The 16,253-nt window shown below is 35.9% G+C and overlaps 1 protein-coding gene across 1 annotated transcript in view; it reads left to right on the forward strand.

The window, feature by feature from the left end:
* cdh13 (cadherin 13, H-cadherin (heart)) overlaps positions 1-16,253 on the forward strand; it is a 394,548-nt gene that overhangs the window by 348,186 nt on the left and 30,109 nt on the right. The window contains exon 11 of the mRNA XM_051135516.1: positions 5,476-5,618. Within this exon, the coding sequence (XP_050991473.1) occupies positions 5,476-5,618 (143 nt within the window). The remainder of the gene's footprint in view (positions 1-5,475; positions 5,619-16,253) is intronic.

The raw sequence follows: 16,253 nt of genomic DNA on the forward strand, positions 1-16,253 counted from the left end.
ACTGAGAAATTTTAACCAAAGTATGTTATAGACTTTGCATTTAGACCCTAAAGAATCATATCAGCTTGTGGAAAATGGGCATATGATGACCCCTTTAGCGCATCTGCCATCCAATCAATCGCACATGTCATACAATCAATCGTAATAAGCTTTGTGCTTTGGTACTTTTGATATGAAACAAAGTGTCAAATGTAAAATTCTGTCTGTTTTATTGCAGGATTCAAACATGAACTGAGCAGCTCTATGAAATAAACATGATTAAACATCTGAGGGTATGTTAAATGTTAAAAGAACTTGTTAAAAGAACTTACCGAAACCCGTATCATGTCTCATGTAGTTGCTCAATCAGTGTTTTAACCTCACAAAGACGTCAGTGTAACAGCTTGTAAACAATCTGTCCAAGTAACGTCACGATTACCTAAAAAAAAATTAGGTGACCATCAACTCGTTAGTCAGCTAGAAAAATGAACTCTAGAGGAGCATTTAGCTAAATACAGTATATGCACCATATAGTATATTTATTATCATGTTTACTGTTCTTTAACTTTTAAGTTGTTTGGGTAAATCTTAAGTTTTTAAAGTTCAAAAAATGAATTTGAGTAGAAATATAATTATGTAATTCTAACTTTATTATTAATTTTATTATTATAAAAAATTCACTGAGTGTACCCTAGTGAAAAATAATTTTTTATTTGTTATTATTATTAATTTTTATTTATTTAATTATTTAAAGATCACACAATCCTCATCAATAGTGACATTAAAACCTATTTTAGGCTTAATATTAAGAAATGTGCACAAGTAGTACTCCAAATAAAGTTTCATTACAACATTTTATCATTTTTATATCAGTAAGTCTCAAGCAATATGTCAGTAATTATGTTAATAGACTTATTATTAGTTGACTTGTTAATAGATTATGTTAAACTATACTTAGTATAAAAGTAAATGCATTTTAAATCTATTACTTTTTTACTAGGGTAATTTAGGTGGATGTATACAAATCAGTTCATTTTAACCTTCAATATTATCAGTAATGTAAGTGACTTTCACAAGAAAATTTGGCACATACTGTGGCATTAGAAATTAATTCAAATTGTGAAAATTGTTTCAGTACCCAGTCCTATTTAGTAGTGTTTTCACTTTTATTTTAATATTGCATGCTTGAATTAATTATTAGCTTTTCATAAATGCACAAATTCCCTGCAGTTCCTCTATAAACCCCCAGGGTTTATGAACCCTGAATTACTGTTATGATGCGCATTTTCCATCTATCTTTAATAAGATCTTTTATTAACAAGCATTTTCTTTAGCAATATTGTTGATGAAATTAACACATGCACACAAATGCAATTTTACGTGGGTACTTATTCCTGCATGTTTTTCCAGCAAATGTTTTAAACAACTGCTGTCACAGACTGGAGCCCTGATACAGTAGCCAAAAAACATTGCTGTGCATAAAGCAAGAGACCCATGATGCTCTGCATCAAGATTAATGACCGTGCTACACTCAAGACCGGCCACACACTCACAAACTTACTTTCTTAAAGCCAAAATTGGATGCTGATGAAACGTTTGTATCTTTTTTATCCTTTTGCTGCGGACTTTGGGACTAGAGAAGATCCACCCAGATTCTCCTTGAGACATTGAGAAAGGGTGCATTGTGTCTTGGTTAAGCAGAAAACTACGGACAACTTTGGCCACAATAACAAGGACTTTGTCGTATAGTTGTGTTGTTGTAATTTGTGTCATTGTGTGACAACATGTGTAAATGAAAATGCCTTCATCAGCTAAAGCTTTGATTACGGGTGAAAAGCCTTTGACAGCTTATTTATGGTCATTAGCACGTATCATTATAGATAACATATTAATTTGCATAATGTGTTTTTAATGACACGCTAATGACATTGAGAGGAGGCTAATTGAGTGAAGCACTGTGTGTGTAGATTAGGAGGAAAAGGCATTGTTAATGATAGAGTTTTCGTACTATACATATGATCAAGCATTTAGGCCACACCCCCTTTGCAAACTTTCAGGCTGTCTGATTAATGGCATTGTAGAAGGTCTGATAAACAGATTCTAGAAATAAAATATCAATTTGTTTTGTGTCAGTATGAACTGCCAGTTCATATAAGTCTTTCACAGTGCGCTGTCGAAAAGAAATTGAGGGTTGTCAGAGCCGTGATGCTGAACGGCAGACAACACACCAAAAAATGGCCTTGACTTGTGAAGGTGTGCATGTGTGTTTATGCATCTGTCTAAATAGATCACCTGAACATTTATAGTGGAAGGCATTGAAAACACACATGGTTTGTATATAGAATTGTGTCAAAAGATCACCTGAAGATTATTTCCCTGGTGAAAAAAACAGCATATGCTGGTAGGTATGTTTTGATGCTGGGATGCTGGTTAGGTATGTTTTGATGCTGGTTTAAACTGGTCCTTAGCTGGTTTATGCTGGTCCTTAACCAGCAACATGACCAGCATAAACCAGCAAAGGACCAGCATAGACCAGCTTAAACCAGCATCAAAACATACCTACCAGCATATGCTGTTTTTTTCACCAGGGTTATTATGGGCGAGCACCTATGGTGCATTTTTGAGGGCCTAAACATGCTTGAAAACTCATTAAATTTTGCACACACACCAAAAGTGGTGAAAATTTACATCTGATATGGCTTTCAGAAGTGGGTGTGGCAAAATAACTCGATAGCGGCACCAACGACGTACCCCTCGAACTATGTTTCACATATATGTACGAAATTAAGTAGACAGATGTAACACATCAATACCTACAAAAAAGTCCCTCGGTACGAAGTCCAAAACCCAACAGGAAGTCTGTTATTTTGAAGTTTCAAGTCATTTTTAAAGGGCGTGTTTGTAGCGGCCTTTTTCGAATTTCAATGTTTTTCCATGAAAAAGGAAGTCGTTATAATTTAGGCATACAATGTCCGATCTGCACCAAAATTCACATGTTTGATTAGAGTTCTGTCCTGAATACATGCCAATGCCCATATTTAGTTATAGCCATAGCGCCACCTACTGGCAACAAGAATTTCCATGTTTTACGCTCTAATGAACTCCTCATAGAGATTTAATGACATCAACACTATATTTGGTCAGTCTACTGTAAAAGCCTTTGCAATATTAAATTGCGAAGATCTTGAGGTTTCGTTAAAGGGCGTGTCTGTGGCAGCCTGACAAATTTCAATGATTCGCCATGGGAATAGCAAGTATTGTAGCTCAGCCATACAATGTCTGATCTGCCCCAAACGTCACACGTTCGATAAGAATCCTGGCCTGAACACATCTAAAGGCCTATATTCTGTTATAACAATAGCAGAAAATGAATTGTTTTACACTAACTTAAACATGCAATGTTCAATCTGCACCAAACGTCATGTTTGGTAAGAGTCCTGGCCTGAAGACATCTAAAGGCCAGTTATAATCAAAGAGCCTCTTGTTGGCAGCAGGATATATCATGTTTTACACTAACTGAAACATATCATATTCAATCTGCACCAAACACCATGTTTTATAAAAGTGCTGGGCTAAAGACATCTACATGCCAATATCCAGTTATAGTCATAGTGCCAACACCTGGTAACAGGAAATTTGGCACATATAAATGACTTTGACATATTCCTTCTATATTTACATCTTTAAATGCATATTGCCCACCGTTCGCTGTTTTCCTAAAGGCAACGGGTGGTGGTGAGCCCGAGTGCGAGGGGCCTTTCAACGCTGCTTGCAGCTTTAATTATTATTATTACAGTGTATGCAAGAAAATCTCACTTTGACTTTAAGTATGCTTGTCAATTACGGATTCTTTTGATGAAGATTTGTTATTTTATACAATAAAGTGTCAAATTGCCTTGATATTTTGAGCTAGGGTACTTGTGTCTTTGTATGCTAGTGAACTGCAATCTGCCAAACAAAGCTGTAACCTTATCCAGCAACATTAAGCTATTGACTGCGTTTACAGCCTTTGTGTCACTCTCCAGGCCGGAAAAGAGTTCTCTAACAAATGCCAGCTGATTTTACAGGAGAATTACAAACTGTTCTCTTGCATATGCGAGTCAGGATGTGAGGTATTTGTATCCAAAGGAGCGTGATGGTAATCTCAAGCTAGCTTGTTTCCGAGAGCTTGCCTGCGTGAATCGGAGAACATTTCCCTGAGAAGTGATAGAATGCTGATAAGCTAGAATTGCTTTGTGAAAGGTGCTTTTTTGCTGTCGGAAAGGAGTGAAAGAGGGTACAATGGAGCTACAGTAAAAGGTTTCCTTTTTTGGGTCTCAACTGGTGTCAAAATCTCCCAGAAATGAAACTGATCAAATATAAATGAATAAATAAAATAAAAATCATGTAAATATATTTCTGCTCAAAGAGAACTTTCCATTCATCGCAGAAATGTATTAGTGGTTCTACAAAAAATATTGAGATTTAAAAAAATATAAAATGTAATAATAATAATAAAAATGTTACTTTAGCACCAAACCAGCAAATGAGAATATATTTAAAATACTTTTAAAAAATATTAAAATATATTAAAACAGTACATTGTAATAATATTTCACAATATTACAGTTTTACTGTAGTGTGTGTAAAATTTTGTACATGAATATTTTACACATTTTAATTAACTAGTAAGTTGAACTTGAATGTACTCAAACTAGTTATTATAGGAAGAATCACATAGTATAGACTCTGTGTCTTCATTTTCTAGTTCCGTTTTTGCTTTAGTGAACTGCAGTTTTTTTAAACCCCTTAAGACAGGAAAAAAATCTAAATCGTTGTTGGTTGTGTGAATGGTTGTGTTCTTTTGGGAAAGGTATCTGAGTCAGCAAGACTTTTTAGAAAAAATAAATTCCCCCTCGTCTTTTTTGAAAGAGTCTCTGTGGGTTTCCTAAAAGCAGCAGAGCCGGAGAACTTGGCATTTCATTTGGTGTGTTTGTTTTTTATTCACCCTGTAAATCAGTGACTCAATTCTAGATTTCAGCACTATCGAAACTGCTTTTATCCAATCGTACATACACACATGCTTAGGTTGGTGTTCTGGAGGTCACGCCCGAGATATCATCACATGGTTACCCAATTACAAAACGCCTCATTACTCGTAAATATCTATCGCTGCAGGTCATTTATCACTCCTACATGTTCAAGCGCCCTTCTTGCTCTATTTCTTCTTATTTCACTTTCAGCTGACCTTCCTGATAACCCGTCACCACTCTGTAGTGCTAATGCTTGAGGTCATGTTGCTTAATGGTTAAAAATCTGCTCTGGGAACCAAAAGGTTTCAGGTTCGAATGCCAGGGGTAATCCATGACCTGTCAGCATTGTGTTCACTCGGTTACTCCGAGGGGATTGTCCCTGTAAAAAAGGGGTCAAGTAATCTGAAAGAAATTTTGAAATGCTTGCATTTTGGCAAACTTTAAAAGCAAGACACATACTAAGAGTTTCATGTGTGCCCTTCAGGTTCGCTGTTTTGAGAGATCCAGCAGACTGGCTGATTGTAAACAACGTCAAAGGCAACGTCACCACTAGAGCCATACTGGACCGCGAGTCTCCACACGTTCACAACAACCAGTACACTGCTCTCTTCCTGGCCACAGATAACGGTAGGACATTTTTTTGCATGGGGTGTTATTTGTCGAGGTCAAATACGATGTAATAACTTCTGATGTGAGGTAATGAGATGTGATTTAGTCAGTCATCACTACATTTACTGTGTGACAAATCACTCTTTCTGACATTTAGAGGGAAAATATGGGAGGTGAATGTCAAAGAGCCTATCAAGAATATGCTGGGCCATATATGCTGGGTCATATACTAGCCTAAAATCTAAAGAAAAAATTAATAAATTATAATTTGCATTAGGTTAAAAAAATTTTTTTATTCCATAAAACACATACAAAATAAATCAATCAATAAATAAAATAGTATGATATTTATACATAGTATTAGTGTTTGTTGCAGTGTTATATGTAAAAGTATATATATTTGAGTTTGTTTTTCAAGAAAATACTGCAGTTTCTTTATAATTACTTGTGAAATTGACTAGGAAAATTGTTTACACACAATTTTTATATACACTGCTGTTCAAAAGTTTGGGATCAGTAAGATCTTTCATGTTTTTTTTGTTTTTTTTAAAGAAGTTTCTTATGCTCATCAAGGCTGCATTTATGTGATCAAAAAAAAAAAAAAAAAAAAAAAAGCGGTAATATTGTGAAATATTTTTTCAATGTAAAATAACATTTTTCTATGTGAATATATTTTAAAATGTCATTTATTCCTGTGATTCAATGTTGAATTTTCAGCATCATTACTCTAATATTTTATTTTTTCAGGATTTTTTTTAATAAATAAAAAAATTGACAGCTTTTATTAAAAATACTTTGTAAAAATATAGACTTTAATTTCACCAATTTTCTTTTTTTTTTTTTTTTTTTAATGAATACTTTAATTCACCAAGGATGTGTTAAATTGCTAAAAAGTGATACCCAAAACTTCCATTTACAAGTTTGGGGTCAGTAAGTTCAAAATTTAATTTAAAAAAAATAAATAAATTAATACTTTAATTCACCAAGGATTTGTTAAATTGAAAAGTGATAGCAAAGACTTATTTTGTTAGAAAAAGTTTTCTATTTGGAATAAATACTGTTCTTATTAACTTTTTATTCATCAAAAACTCCCAAAAAAAATCACAGTTTCCAAATAAAATCAAGCTGTTTCCAACACTGATAATAAATCAGCATATTCAAATGATTTCTGAAGGATCATGTGACATGTGAGTAATGGCTGATGAAAATTCAGCTTCACATTACAGGAATAAATTATATTTTCAATTATATTAAAATAGAAAACCATTATTTTAAAATAAATATTAAATGTCCAGGTACATTACAGATTGCAGTTGCAACTGGGTTTTCTTTTGGGGAAATGTGATAAAAACAGACTTAATAAATCTACTTTCTTATTTTGTCTTTTGTTTTTGGAAAGAAACACAATCTGAACATGTCTTGTTGAGATTTTCCTTTCAACAAGGTTTTGTACGATTAAATAGTCAAAATCAAGGTCTCGGCATGTTGAAATATTTCTTAGATGTCAGATCAAGCGGCCTGATGAGCGCTAACACATTTCACTGTGGATACGTTATGATGTGTCTGAAAGAAGGCCTTCCTGTGCTAATAATTGACACTAAACCTTTTATAAATGGCCTAGACATGGTGCATACTAAGGGATTACTCTTTTGTCTCATATCCTGGTGAGTCTTTTTTTTAGGGTTCTTTATGCAAGTCATCAGCAAGTGCTTAAAACAGCTGAGGTGGCGTGGCCCACGGATTATTCTCTCGCTACAGGAAATTACACGCTTCTGCAGGTCAAAGAACACAGTCGTTGCATTAGTGCTCTCTGGGTAGTATAGTAATTTCTCTCACTTGGCATAAACAACATTTAATTAACCTCTGAACGAGTCACTTCTCAATGTCACATCATCTGACAGGGACACTTAGAGGTATCAGAAGAAGAAATGTTCCCGTTCTCTTCCCTTTTTCTCTCTCGGTCTGTTTGTTCGTCTGTTGAAAGAGGCTGGATGTGGCATTTGAGAGATGACAGATCCATTAAACGAAACAAGCCAATCAAAACACAGTTCAAGAGTGCCTATATTTACAGCTTTCAATATGTGATTTCATACTGTGTGAATTTAAATTCATACATGCTTTTAAGGGGAATTCGGTATGGGCTGAATGCACTTTTCCTCTCTGTTTGAGTAGTAGCCATACTACTCTTATTATTTTTGCAGTGTGCGTACTGTGTGGTATGCAGTATGCAAATTTGCATGCAATGTAGGAATCAAATGACCCACATTTGACAAATTGTGCAGTGCACAACAAACGCACACTGCACTGTATCAATGATTAACTGGCTTTACGTTGTCCTTTACATATTGCACACTATTTTAAATACTTAACGAGTTATAGGCGGTATGCAATTTATATATATTATAATAGTATTCTATTCTAAACATAGCTTCACTCTATTTATATCTTTCTCTTTCCTTCTTATTTTCTCTTCACATATAATTTAGTCAACAAGGTCTGGATGAGATACTCATTTCAGCACGTGTATATCCAGCACTGTTGACTCTGAGCAGGTCTTCCTGTCATCACCACCTTCTCCAATTCACACTCTTTCTCTCTCTCTCTGTCTCGCATGAGGGAATTGGGGAGTGTAAGAGATGTTGATTTTAGGCTAAATTGCTTTCTGTGATCGTGAGGAAAGCTAGATTGTGAGGCCGGAGAAATGCAAGTGGCTTCGTTTGCAATGGAGAGGATATCAAGACAGGTGAAACACAGAGCAAAGTGCAAATAACATATAAGAATGGCACAGCTCAGACATCAATCTGAGTATATATGCAAATCCAAGTTTAGCTTAAGATCGATAACGGTTTGATTTCATACTCGTAATAAGTTATTAATCACTGTTTGCTGAGGTTTTGAAAAGGTTACTGTGACTGCAGCGGTGTGTCGTATTTTTAGATTTGTTATTTGCATTGAGATGTAGACATTGTGGATAGAGACCAGAGGCTTATTTCAATAAATGTCAAATGCCCAAAATAATGTTTGCTTTGAGGTCACTTCTTGCATTATCTTTCCCTGTTTACTTGTTCAACTGAGTTCACTTGAATCAGGTGGGAAAAGTTGCCTTATTTTTAAGAATAGTTGACACCAAAAATTTGCGTGTGTGTGTGGATAGATAGATAGATGTTAAAAAGTGTGATAAAAGCACCATAAAGTGATCCTTATTCAATAATACAAGTCTCATGAAGCCATACAATGGGTTTTTGTTATGAACTAATTAGGGGTTCAAGCGTGTAGCACTGAAACCCTATTGTAAGTGTTAGAATGGTCATGGATCAATGATCTCCACGCAAAACTGAGCGTGCAGACCAAACTCTAAGTCGTAGAGACTTGAAACTTGGAGGGACGGTAGTACTCGCACCACGGACAATGTCACCAAAGCTCATCCCAATCGGCCTGACGAGGGCTCTACAGCGATCAAAAGTACAAAATCGCTCATAACTCCTAAACCATTAGTCGCAGCCTCAAATGTCTTATGTCGTTGGAATCCTTGGCTTACACTGAACAAAATTATTCAATCATGAGGTCAGAACCAAATCAATGCAGGAAGATTCTATGGAGAGTGTGGTATCAATAATTATCAAAAAAAGTCTAACTTTTGACTCACCGTCACAAAGAGACGCCAAACCTTTCGAAAGGGGCAGGGACACTTTTAGCAAAATGTCCATAACTCCTGAACGGAATGAGATATCTTCACCAAACTCAGAGCACGTATGGAGCTTGGCCACTTGGTGGCGCTGTTAGAGGGGCTATAACTGCACAACCATTTGTCCTTTCAACATGGAAATCGTTCTGCACGGCCTTGGTCCAAAGTGCCACAAGTGTTTATAAGGACATTTGCGTATTCCAAAAAACTTGGCCACCATTGACCGATGAAGTTTGAGCACCTATTAGACAAGGTTGAATCTTGGTGGGCCTGTTTGGCCCCAAAGATCTGTGGGAAATTTGAAAGAAATCAAGAAAACAAAGGCAATATTGCATTTTCCAAGACTGTGAATGATTGTACATTACCCGGTCTTTCACACATACACGCAATATTTGTATCATATGATAGAACTCCTCATTTGAACAACTAACCTCTAGAACTACTGCTGTCAATCAAATTGTTTGTTAAAAGATTAAGAAGTTGTAAAAAAGCTACTTTTGCTGGCAAGTTCTAGGTTTTTCATGCAATCTGGAAAAAAACACTACGTTACATTCTCTGGACTCTCTAGGTCAATAATTATCAAAAAAAAAAAATGTTGAAATTGAAATTTATCCTTTGGGAAGCTATAACAGGGTTGTTTAGAAAAGGGGCCTGTCCAAATTTACCCAAAATCCTACAAAGCCTAAAGTAAAACCTGCTGAGCACAAGCGATGGGTGATTCTAAACAAGCAGGCAAAGTTTTAAGACTGGACCACAGGTGGCATTATAACAGTCATAAATGTTAAAAAACATAATATTTCTATGGTAAATTACCTGGATTTGCCAAAAGTACTTTTTTAAATCATTGATGTAGATTACAGGCTTGCTTAATATGCCTTAAAACCCCGGTAATCACTGCTTGCAGCTATATTTTAAATTTTAAATTGTTATTAACTGAAAATCATCTTAGCTTTCCTTGGTGTATTGATTAGAGTTCAATATGGAAGTAGCAACCTCTGATTTGTAAACATTTGATTTCTTTGTGAATCATTTGATCAGTGTTGCAGTTGAGACCATGAAAATATGGTCTTGAGCTGGAAGCTAGAGATTACGGTTTATAAAATGTTAAATACGAATATTCTTCTTAAACTTATTTTTCTTAACTTATCAATTTACTTAAGGCCTTTATTAACCTCCTGGAGCCATGTGGAGTACTTTTTATGATGGATGGATGCACTTTATTTTGCTTCAAAATCTCAACACCCATTCCCTGCCATTATAAAGCTCAGAAGAGCCAGGACATTTTTAAAAATAACTCCCATTGTATTCATCTGAAAGAAAAAAGTCATATACACCTAGAATAGCTTGAGGGTGAGTAAATCATGGGGTAATTTTCATTTTTGGGTGAACTGTCCCTTTAATTCAAGTCAATAGAAATCAGATGAAATCTAATATTTGTCACTGATATATATTATGTGGTGAGGATTTGTATCCGTGCTTCAAGCACGGTGCTATCATTATATTTTTCTCTTTTGTGTGGCTGTTTGGATGTATGTACAGTGCTGGATTTTGCACTGCCCGTGTTTCCCTGGTATCCCAGGCAGATCTAGTCTATCACCGACTCCCTATTCCTTGACAATCTGTCCGATGATTGCATGACATGAAAGTCACAGTGGTCACTAACAGGCTATCGATCTAGACTGGAGTCCCATGTCTTTATTTCAAGGGCTCAGATGAGTGTTGCCTCTCTCTCTCTCTGTCTGACCGCTGACCACAGAGAAAGCGAGAGCGCTGATTGAACAAGAGTGATAGAAGGGAGAGGGAAAATGAGAAGATGCTGAACAGATAGAGGAGAGTGTAGATAAGACTGGGTGGAGAGCTGATATAGTTTAGTCTGTGTGTGCTCGTAAACTGTTCTCTACGCCTGTGTGTTTACACATATGACTGAGTTTTAAAGGAACAGATCAGCCAAATCACAAAGATATCACAAGAATATCACACTGTTGAGAGAACTGTTGTATATATATATATATATATAGATAGATAGATAGATAGATAGATAGATAGATGGGATTGCAGGAATGGTGCTTAGAGTGTGTGGGAAGAAAATCCTTTTAAATCCACAACATAGACTAAAATTCTGTGATAGCAGTATGGAAAAAATCAGTCCTACCAACCTCTAACCTGCAGTTGAAATAAATGGATCCATTTGCAGCTCCCAGTGTGTGAAGTTGCAGACTCACTGGAGTGGTGGGGAGCTGCTGAAGTGCAACACTTTTCTGAGCCTGGTGGGCTCAGTCTTGTCTGTCAGCCTGAGGTTAATGATTCAAGTCCTTACAACACCTGCTGGAGCTCAGCTCAGAAGCGTGGAGATGGAGGGGCTGTGCTATTTCAACATTGGCAGAGGGTCCGTCGTTTAGAGGGCCTAATCAGTTGTTTCAGTGTGAGACACAGGGAAATTTTTCTTGTTCCTTCATTCCCCACTGTGCCAGCAGATGTTCACCCATTCCATCACTCGTCAGGGGGTGTGTATGTATGTGTGTGTGTAATCCGCCCACCATGTTTATGTCCTGTTTCCCACAGAAGTTTGGTTCACTGCATAAAGTTGTGCTACTGTTTTCAACATTGATAATGAGAAATAGAGTTGAGGTCAAAAGTTTGCATACACCTTGCAGAATCTGCAAAATGTTAATTATTTTACCAAAATAGTAGGGATCATACGATTTTTTTTATTTAGTGCTGACCTGAATAAGATATTTCACATAAAAGATGTTTACATAAGAGAAAATAATAGGTGAATTTAAAAAATGGCCCCGTTCAAAAGTTTACATACACTTGATTCATAATACCGTGTTGTTACCTGAATGATCCACAGCTGTTTTGTTTTTGTTTTTTTGTTTAGTGATAGTTGTTCATTAGTCCTTGTTTGTCCTGAACAGTTAAACTGCCTGCTGTTCTTCAAAAAAAAATTCTTCAGGTCCCACAAATTCTTTGGTTTTCTGCTTTTTTGTGTATTTGAACCCTTTCCAGCAATGACTATGATTCTGAGATCCATCTTATCACACTGAGGACAACTGAGAGACTTGTATGCAATTATTACAGAGGGTTCAAACACTCACTGTTGCTTAAGGAGGAAACACAATGCAAAGAGCCGGGGGTGAAAATTTTTGAATTTGAAGATCAGGGTAAATTTCACATATTTTGTCTACTGACAAACATGTGTCTTCTGTAGCTTCTGAAGGGCAGTACTAAATGGGCAAAAATCTATTTAGGCAAAATGCTGTTCAAAAGTTTACACCCCCGGCTCTTAATGCATAATTTTTCCTTCTGGAGCATCAGTGAGTGTTTGAACCTTCTGTAATAGTTGCGTATGAGTCCCTCAGTTGTTGTCAGTGTGAAAATTTGGATCTCAAAAATTTTGGAGACCTGAAAGATTTTTCTGAAAACAGCAAGCAGTTTAACTCTTCAGGACAATCAAAGGATTCTTGAACAACTATCACTAAACAAAAAAACAAACAAACAAAAAAAAACAGCTGTGGTTCAGTATTAAGCATCAAGCATATGTAAACTTTTGAAATGGGTAATTTTTATAATTCAACTTATATTTCAATTATTTTCTCTTGTGGACTACATGTAAGTTTCTTTTATGTGACATATCTTATTCATGTCAGTACAAAAAAAAAAAAAAAAAAAAAACATGAACCTCCTATTTTGGTAAAATAATTAACATTTAGCAGATTCTCCAAAGTGTATGTAAACTTTTGACCTTTTCAAAAGTTTCTGCCAAATGGATGTCTATTAATTTCATCAGAGAGTGCTTAAAATGCAATTTTTCTAATCCTTATTTTTCCAATAATGCTAAATTGACATATTCTGCAGTTTGTACATTTAACAGAAGTGTAAAAGATTTATATTCTGGCTTAAGGCTAAAATTACATTTCCTTCTCAGCTGCTTATTCAGTGATTTTGCTCCTTCCTTCACATAAAGAATGTTCCTTATTGAAGAAGTCTTCTATGTAGGGCACATCTTCCTGCCTCTAGATATAAAATATCATCATTAAATTACACCTGGAAACATAAATACCATCACGTAGCACAACACCACTCTTCTAAGGAACAGCATGTGGTTGTCACACGCTGTGCTTTCATGTTATGTCACAGTTTCACGTCTTTGCATTTTATTTAAATACTCTGCTGATGTGCACTTGTCATTTAGGGCAGGCAATGTATTATCAGGAATGTTGCTGCACAATATAAAAGGCTCTTTATGTATGCATGAGAAGTTTGCTTGGAGCATTAGCATATGCCTCTGAGACCTTTGAACATCCGCATTGTAGAGGGAGGAACTGCATTCATCGCTCCAGTGCTACCAATCTAGCTTCGGGGCACTTGTTTAGATAACATGCTGTTTTCTAGTATTCGGCCTCCACACCTGGCCTAGTTTTGTGCAGAGATTGTTGTTTGGCCTTGGTAATCTAAGGTAAATGTGTTGATATTGTTGTAGGCAGCGTATTAGAATGGGTCAATCCTTCATTAAGGGCCTGACTGATGAAAATCTTAAAGGGATAGTTCACCCGAAAAATGAAAATTCTGTCATTAATTACTCAACCTCATGTCGTTCCAAACCTGTAAGACCTTCGTTCATCTTTGGAACATAAATTAAGATATTTTTGATGAAATCCAAAAGCTTTCTGACCCTGCATACTCAGCAACTCCAACGCAACTGACACGTTCAAGGACCAGAACAGTAGTAAGGACATCAACTGTAGTTTTATGAAGCTACAAGAATACTTTTTGTGCACAAAGAAAACAAAAATAACGACTTTATTCAACAATTTCTCCTCTTCTGCATCAATCTCCACCATGCATTCACAAAAGCATCGGATTTCATCAAAAAATATCTTCATTTATGTTCCGAAGGTGAACAAAGGTCTTACGGTTTTGGACAGACATGAGGGTGAGTAATTGACAGAATTTTCATTTTTGGGTGAACTATCCCTTTAAGAGAAAAAAAAGTTCTTAAAGGGATACTTCACCTGCAAAAGTAAAATATGTCACCAAATATTTTCTGGTCCCTTTTAAAATCTATGGTATTTGTCATACTATTAAAGTCTGTGGGGACCAGCAACTGTTTGGTTACCCTCTTTCTTTAAAATATCTTCTTTTGTGTTCAACAGAAGACAAAAAGGTTTGGAACAACTCGAGGGTGAGCAAATGATGACAGAATTTTATTTTAGGGTGAACTGTCTCTTTAAGATGTAAGTTATAAATTCTAATAAGATTTAAAAAATGTGCAACTCTTAAAAAATCTTTTCAAACAACTATTATATTTTATATTTTATATTTTATAATATTTTCTTAAGAGTATCTTATTCTCGTTTTTTATTTCAAAAAATTTATTTCAAAAATTTATTTATTTATTTATAACAAGGTATAAGTTTTAAGGTTTTGTCTTTAGAAATATTGTAAGAAAAAAAAAATTTAATTTATGTTCCAAAAATGAACAAAGGTCTTACGGTTTTGGAATGACATGAGAATGAGTAATTGACAGAAATTTCATTTTTGGGTGAACTGTCCCTTTAAGAGAAAAAAAAGTTCTTAAGATGTAAGTTATAAATTCTAATAAGTTTAAAATAATCTGCAATTCTTTTTTATTATTATTTATTTTTTATGACAAGTTGTAAGTTTCAAAGGTTTTGTTTTAAGAAATATTGTAAGAAAAAAAATCATGAACATTCTTATTGGTAATACTGCATATTTTTATTGTTTTTTTGTTCACTTGTTTCACTTAATTTCACTTTATTTTTAGATGTCTTTCCTTTACCAATTAATAAGGTAACAGTTAAGGGAAGTCCATGAATGTTTGCCTGTGGCACTGTCTTGTCTATAATTGGTGCTCTCCAATTTAGACACTTTTCTTTTGGAGGAGAGCTCCGAGTGAGAGACAGATGTCAGAGGAGAGGTGTTTCATTCCCCGCAGATCCTCTCTGGCACTGTACTTTGAAGTAGACCGAGGATTTTCAAAGTGGCACAAGGGGCCACAAGAGCTCTATCCATTTCACCAGCCAGGATAATGGCGTCGTAATGAGTTCCACCCAGAAAGCCAAGTACATCATGGTTCTTACCATCCACAGCTTTGGTTTCTCCACTGCTTCTCACTCTGCTCTCTCTTAAAAGTCAAAACAAGTCTATCTTTCCACGTCCTCTGGCTCTCAAGGGCCATAAGATAAAAGGAGGCTCGACTTCTGTGCACTTCAGTGTTAAGACATGCTCTTTGAGATCGAAGAGGTGCTTTTACTGTGGAGAGAAACATGTAGGTGTTGCCCGCTGCATATTGTCTTGGGCTTGTGGAGAACTAGTGCTTTGGTTGGTTGCTTTACCAAGCTAATAAGACGCAGGAAAACAGACACACTCAAATTATCGTCCCCTGTCTGCTGGGCTAAATTGACACTGATTGGTTTCTGCAGACACTAGAGAATCTTTTTTTGTCTCTGGACTTTGAAGTCTGAAGTGCCAATGGAAGAACATTCGTATTTCTAATAACGCAACTCCTGTCATGTGCACTTCTGCGGCTTTCAAGGGGGAAATAGAACTTAATCATGTATACTCTCTTCATATAAAAGAGGGACTTTGACGTAAAGAATGATGTCAGGCCCTGATTCAATATTATATAGTGATGAAAGGAGGGTCTAGGCATTGTCAAAGCAGAGTTAGAGAGTTCCTTCACTCTAAGTTTCTCATTAAAAGCAACCCATGAGGCTAATCAGAGGCTTTTGTTCTAGAGAGACTTGCAGGTTTAATCGGCTCTTCATTGTCAGGTTCCAGTTGAGCTTCCTGTGAAGCAAGAGGGCCTGACTTTAATTGCAGATCAATTTTCTCCCTTGTTAAGTTGACGGGGTGTCGACTGCTATGTGTGGTCGTGTGTTGGATTGTTTTTCTACAGTCCCTCCAGGGCTGATTGAGAAATCAGAGGTTTGCCGGAAGGGGAG

Source organism: Labeo rohita, chromosome 18 (assembly GCF_022985175.1).
Source record: "Labeo rohita strain BAU-BD-2019 chromosome 18, IGBB_LRoh.1.0, whole genome shotgun sequence".
Taxonomy (NCBI): domain Eukaryota; kingdom Metazoa; phylum Chordata; class Actinopteri; order Cypriniformes; family Cyprinidae; genus Labeo; species Labeo rohita.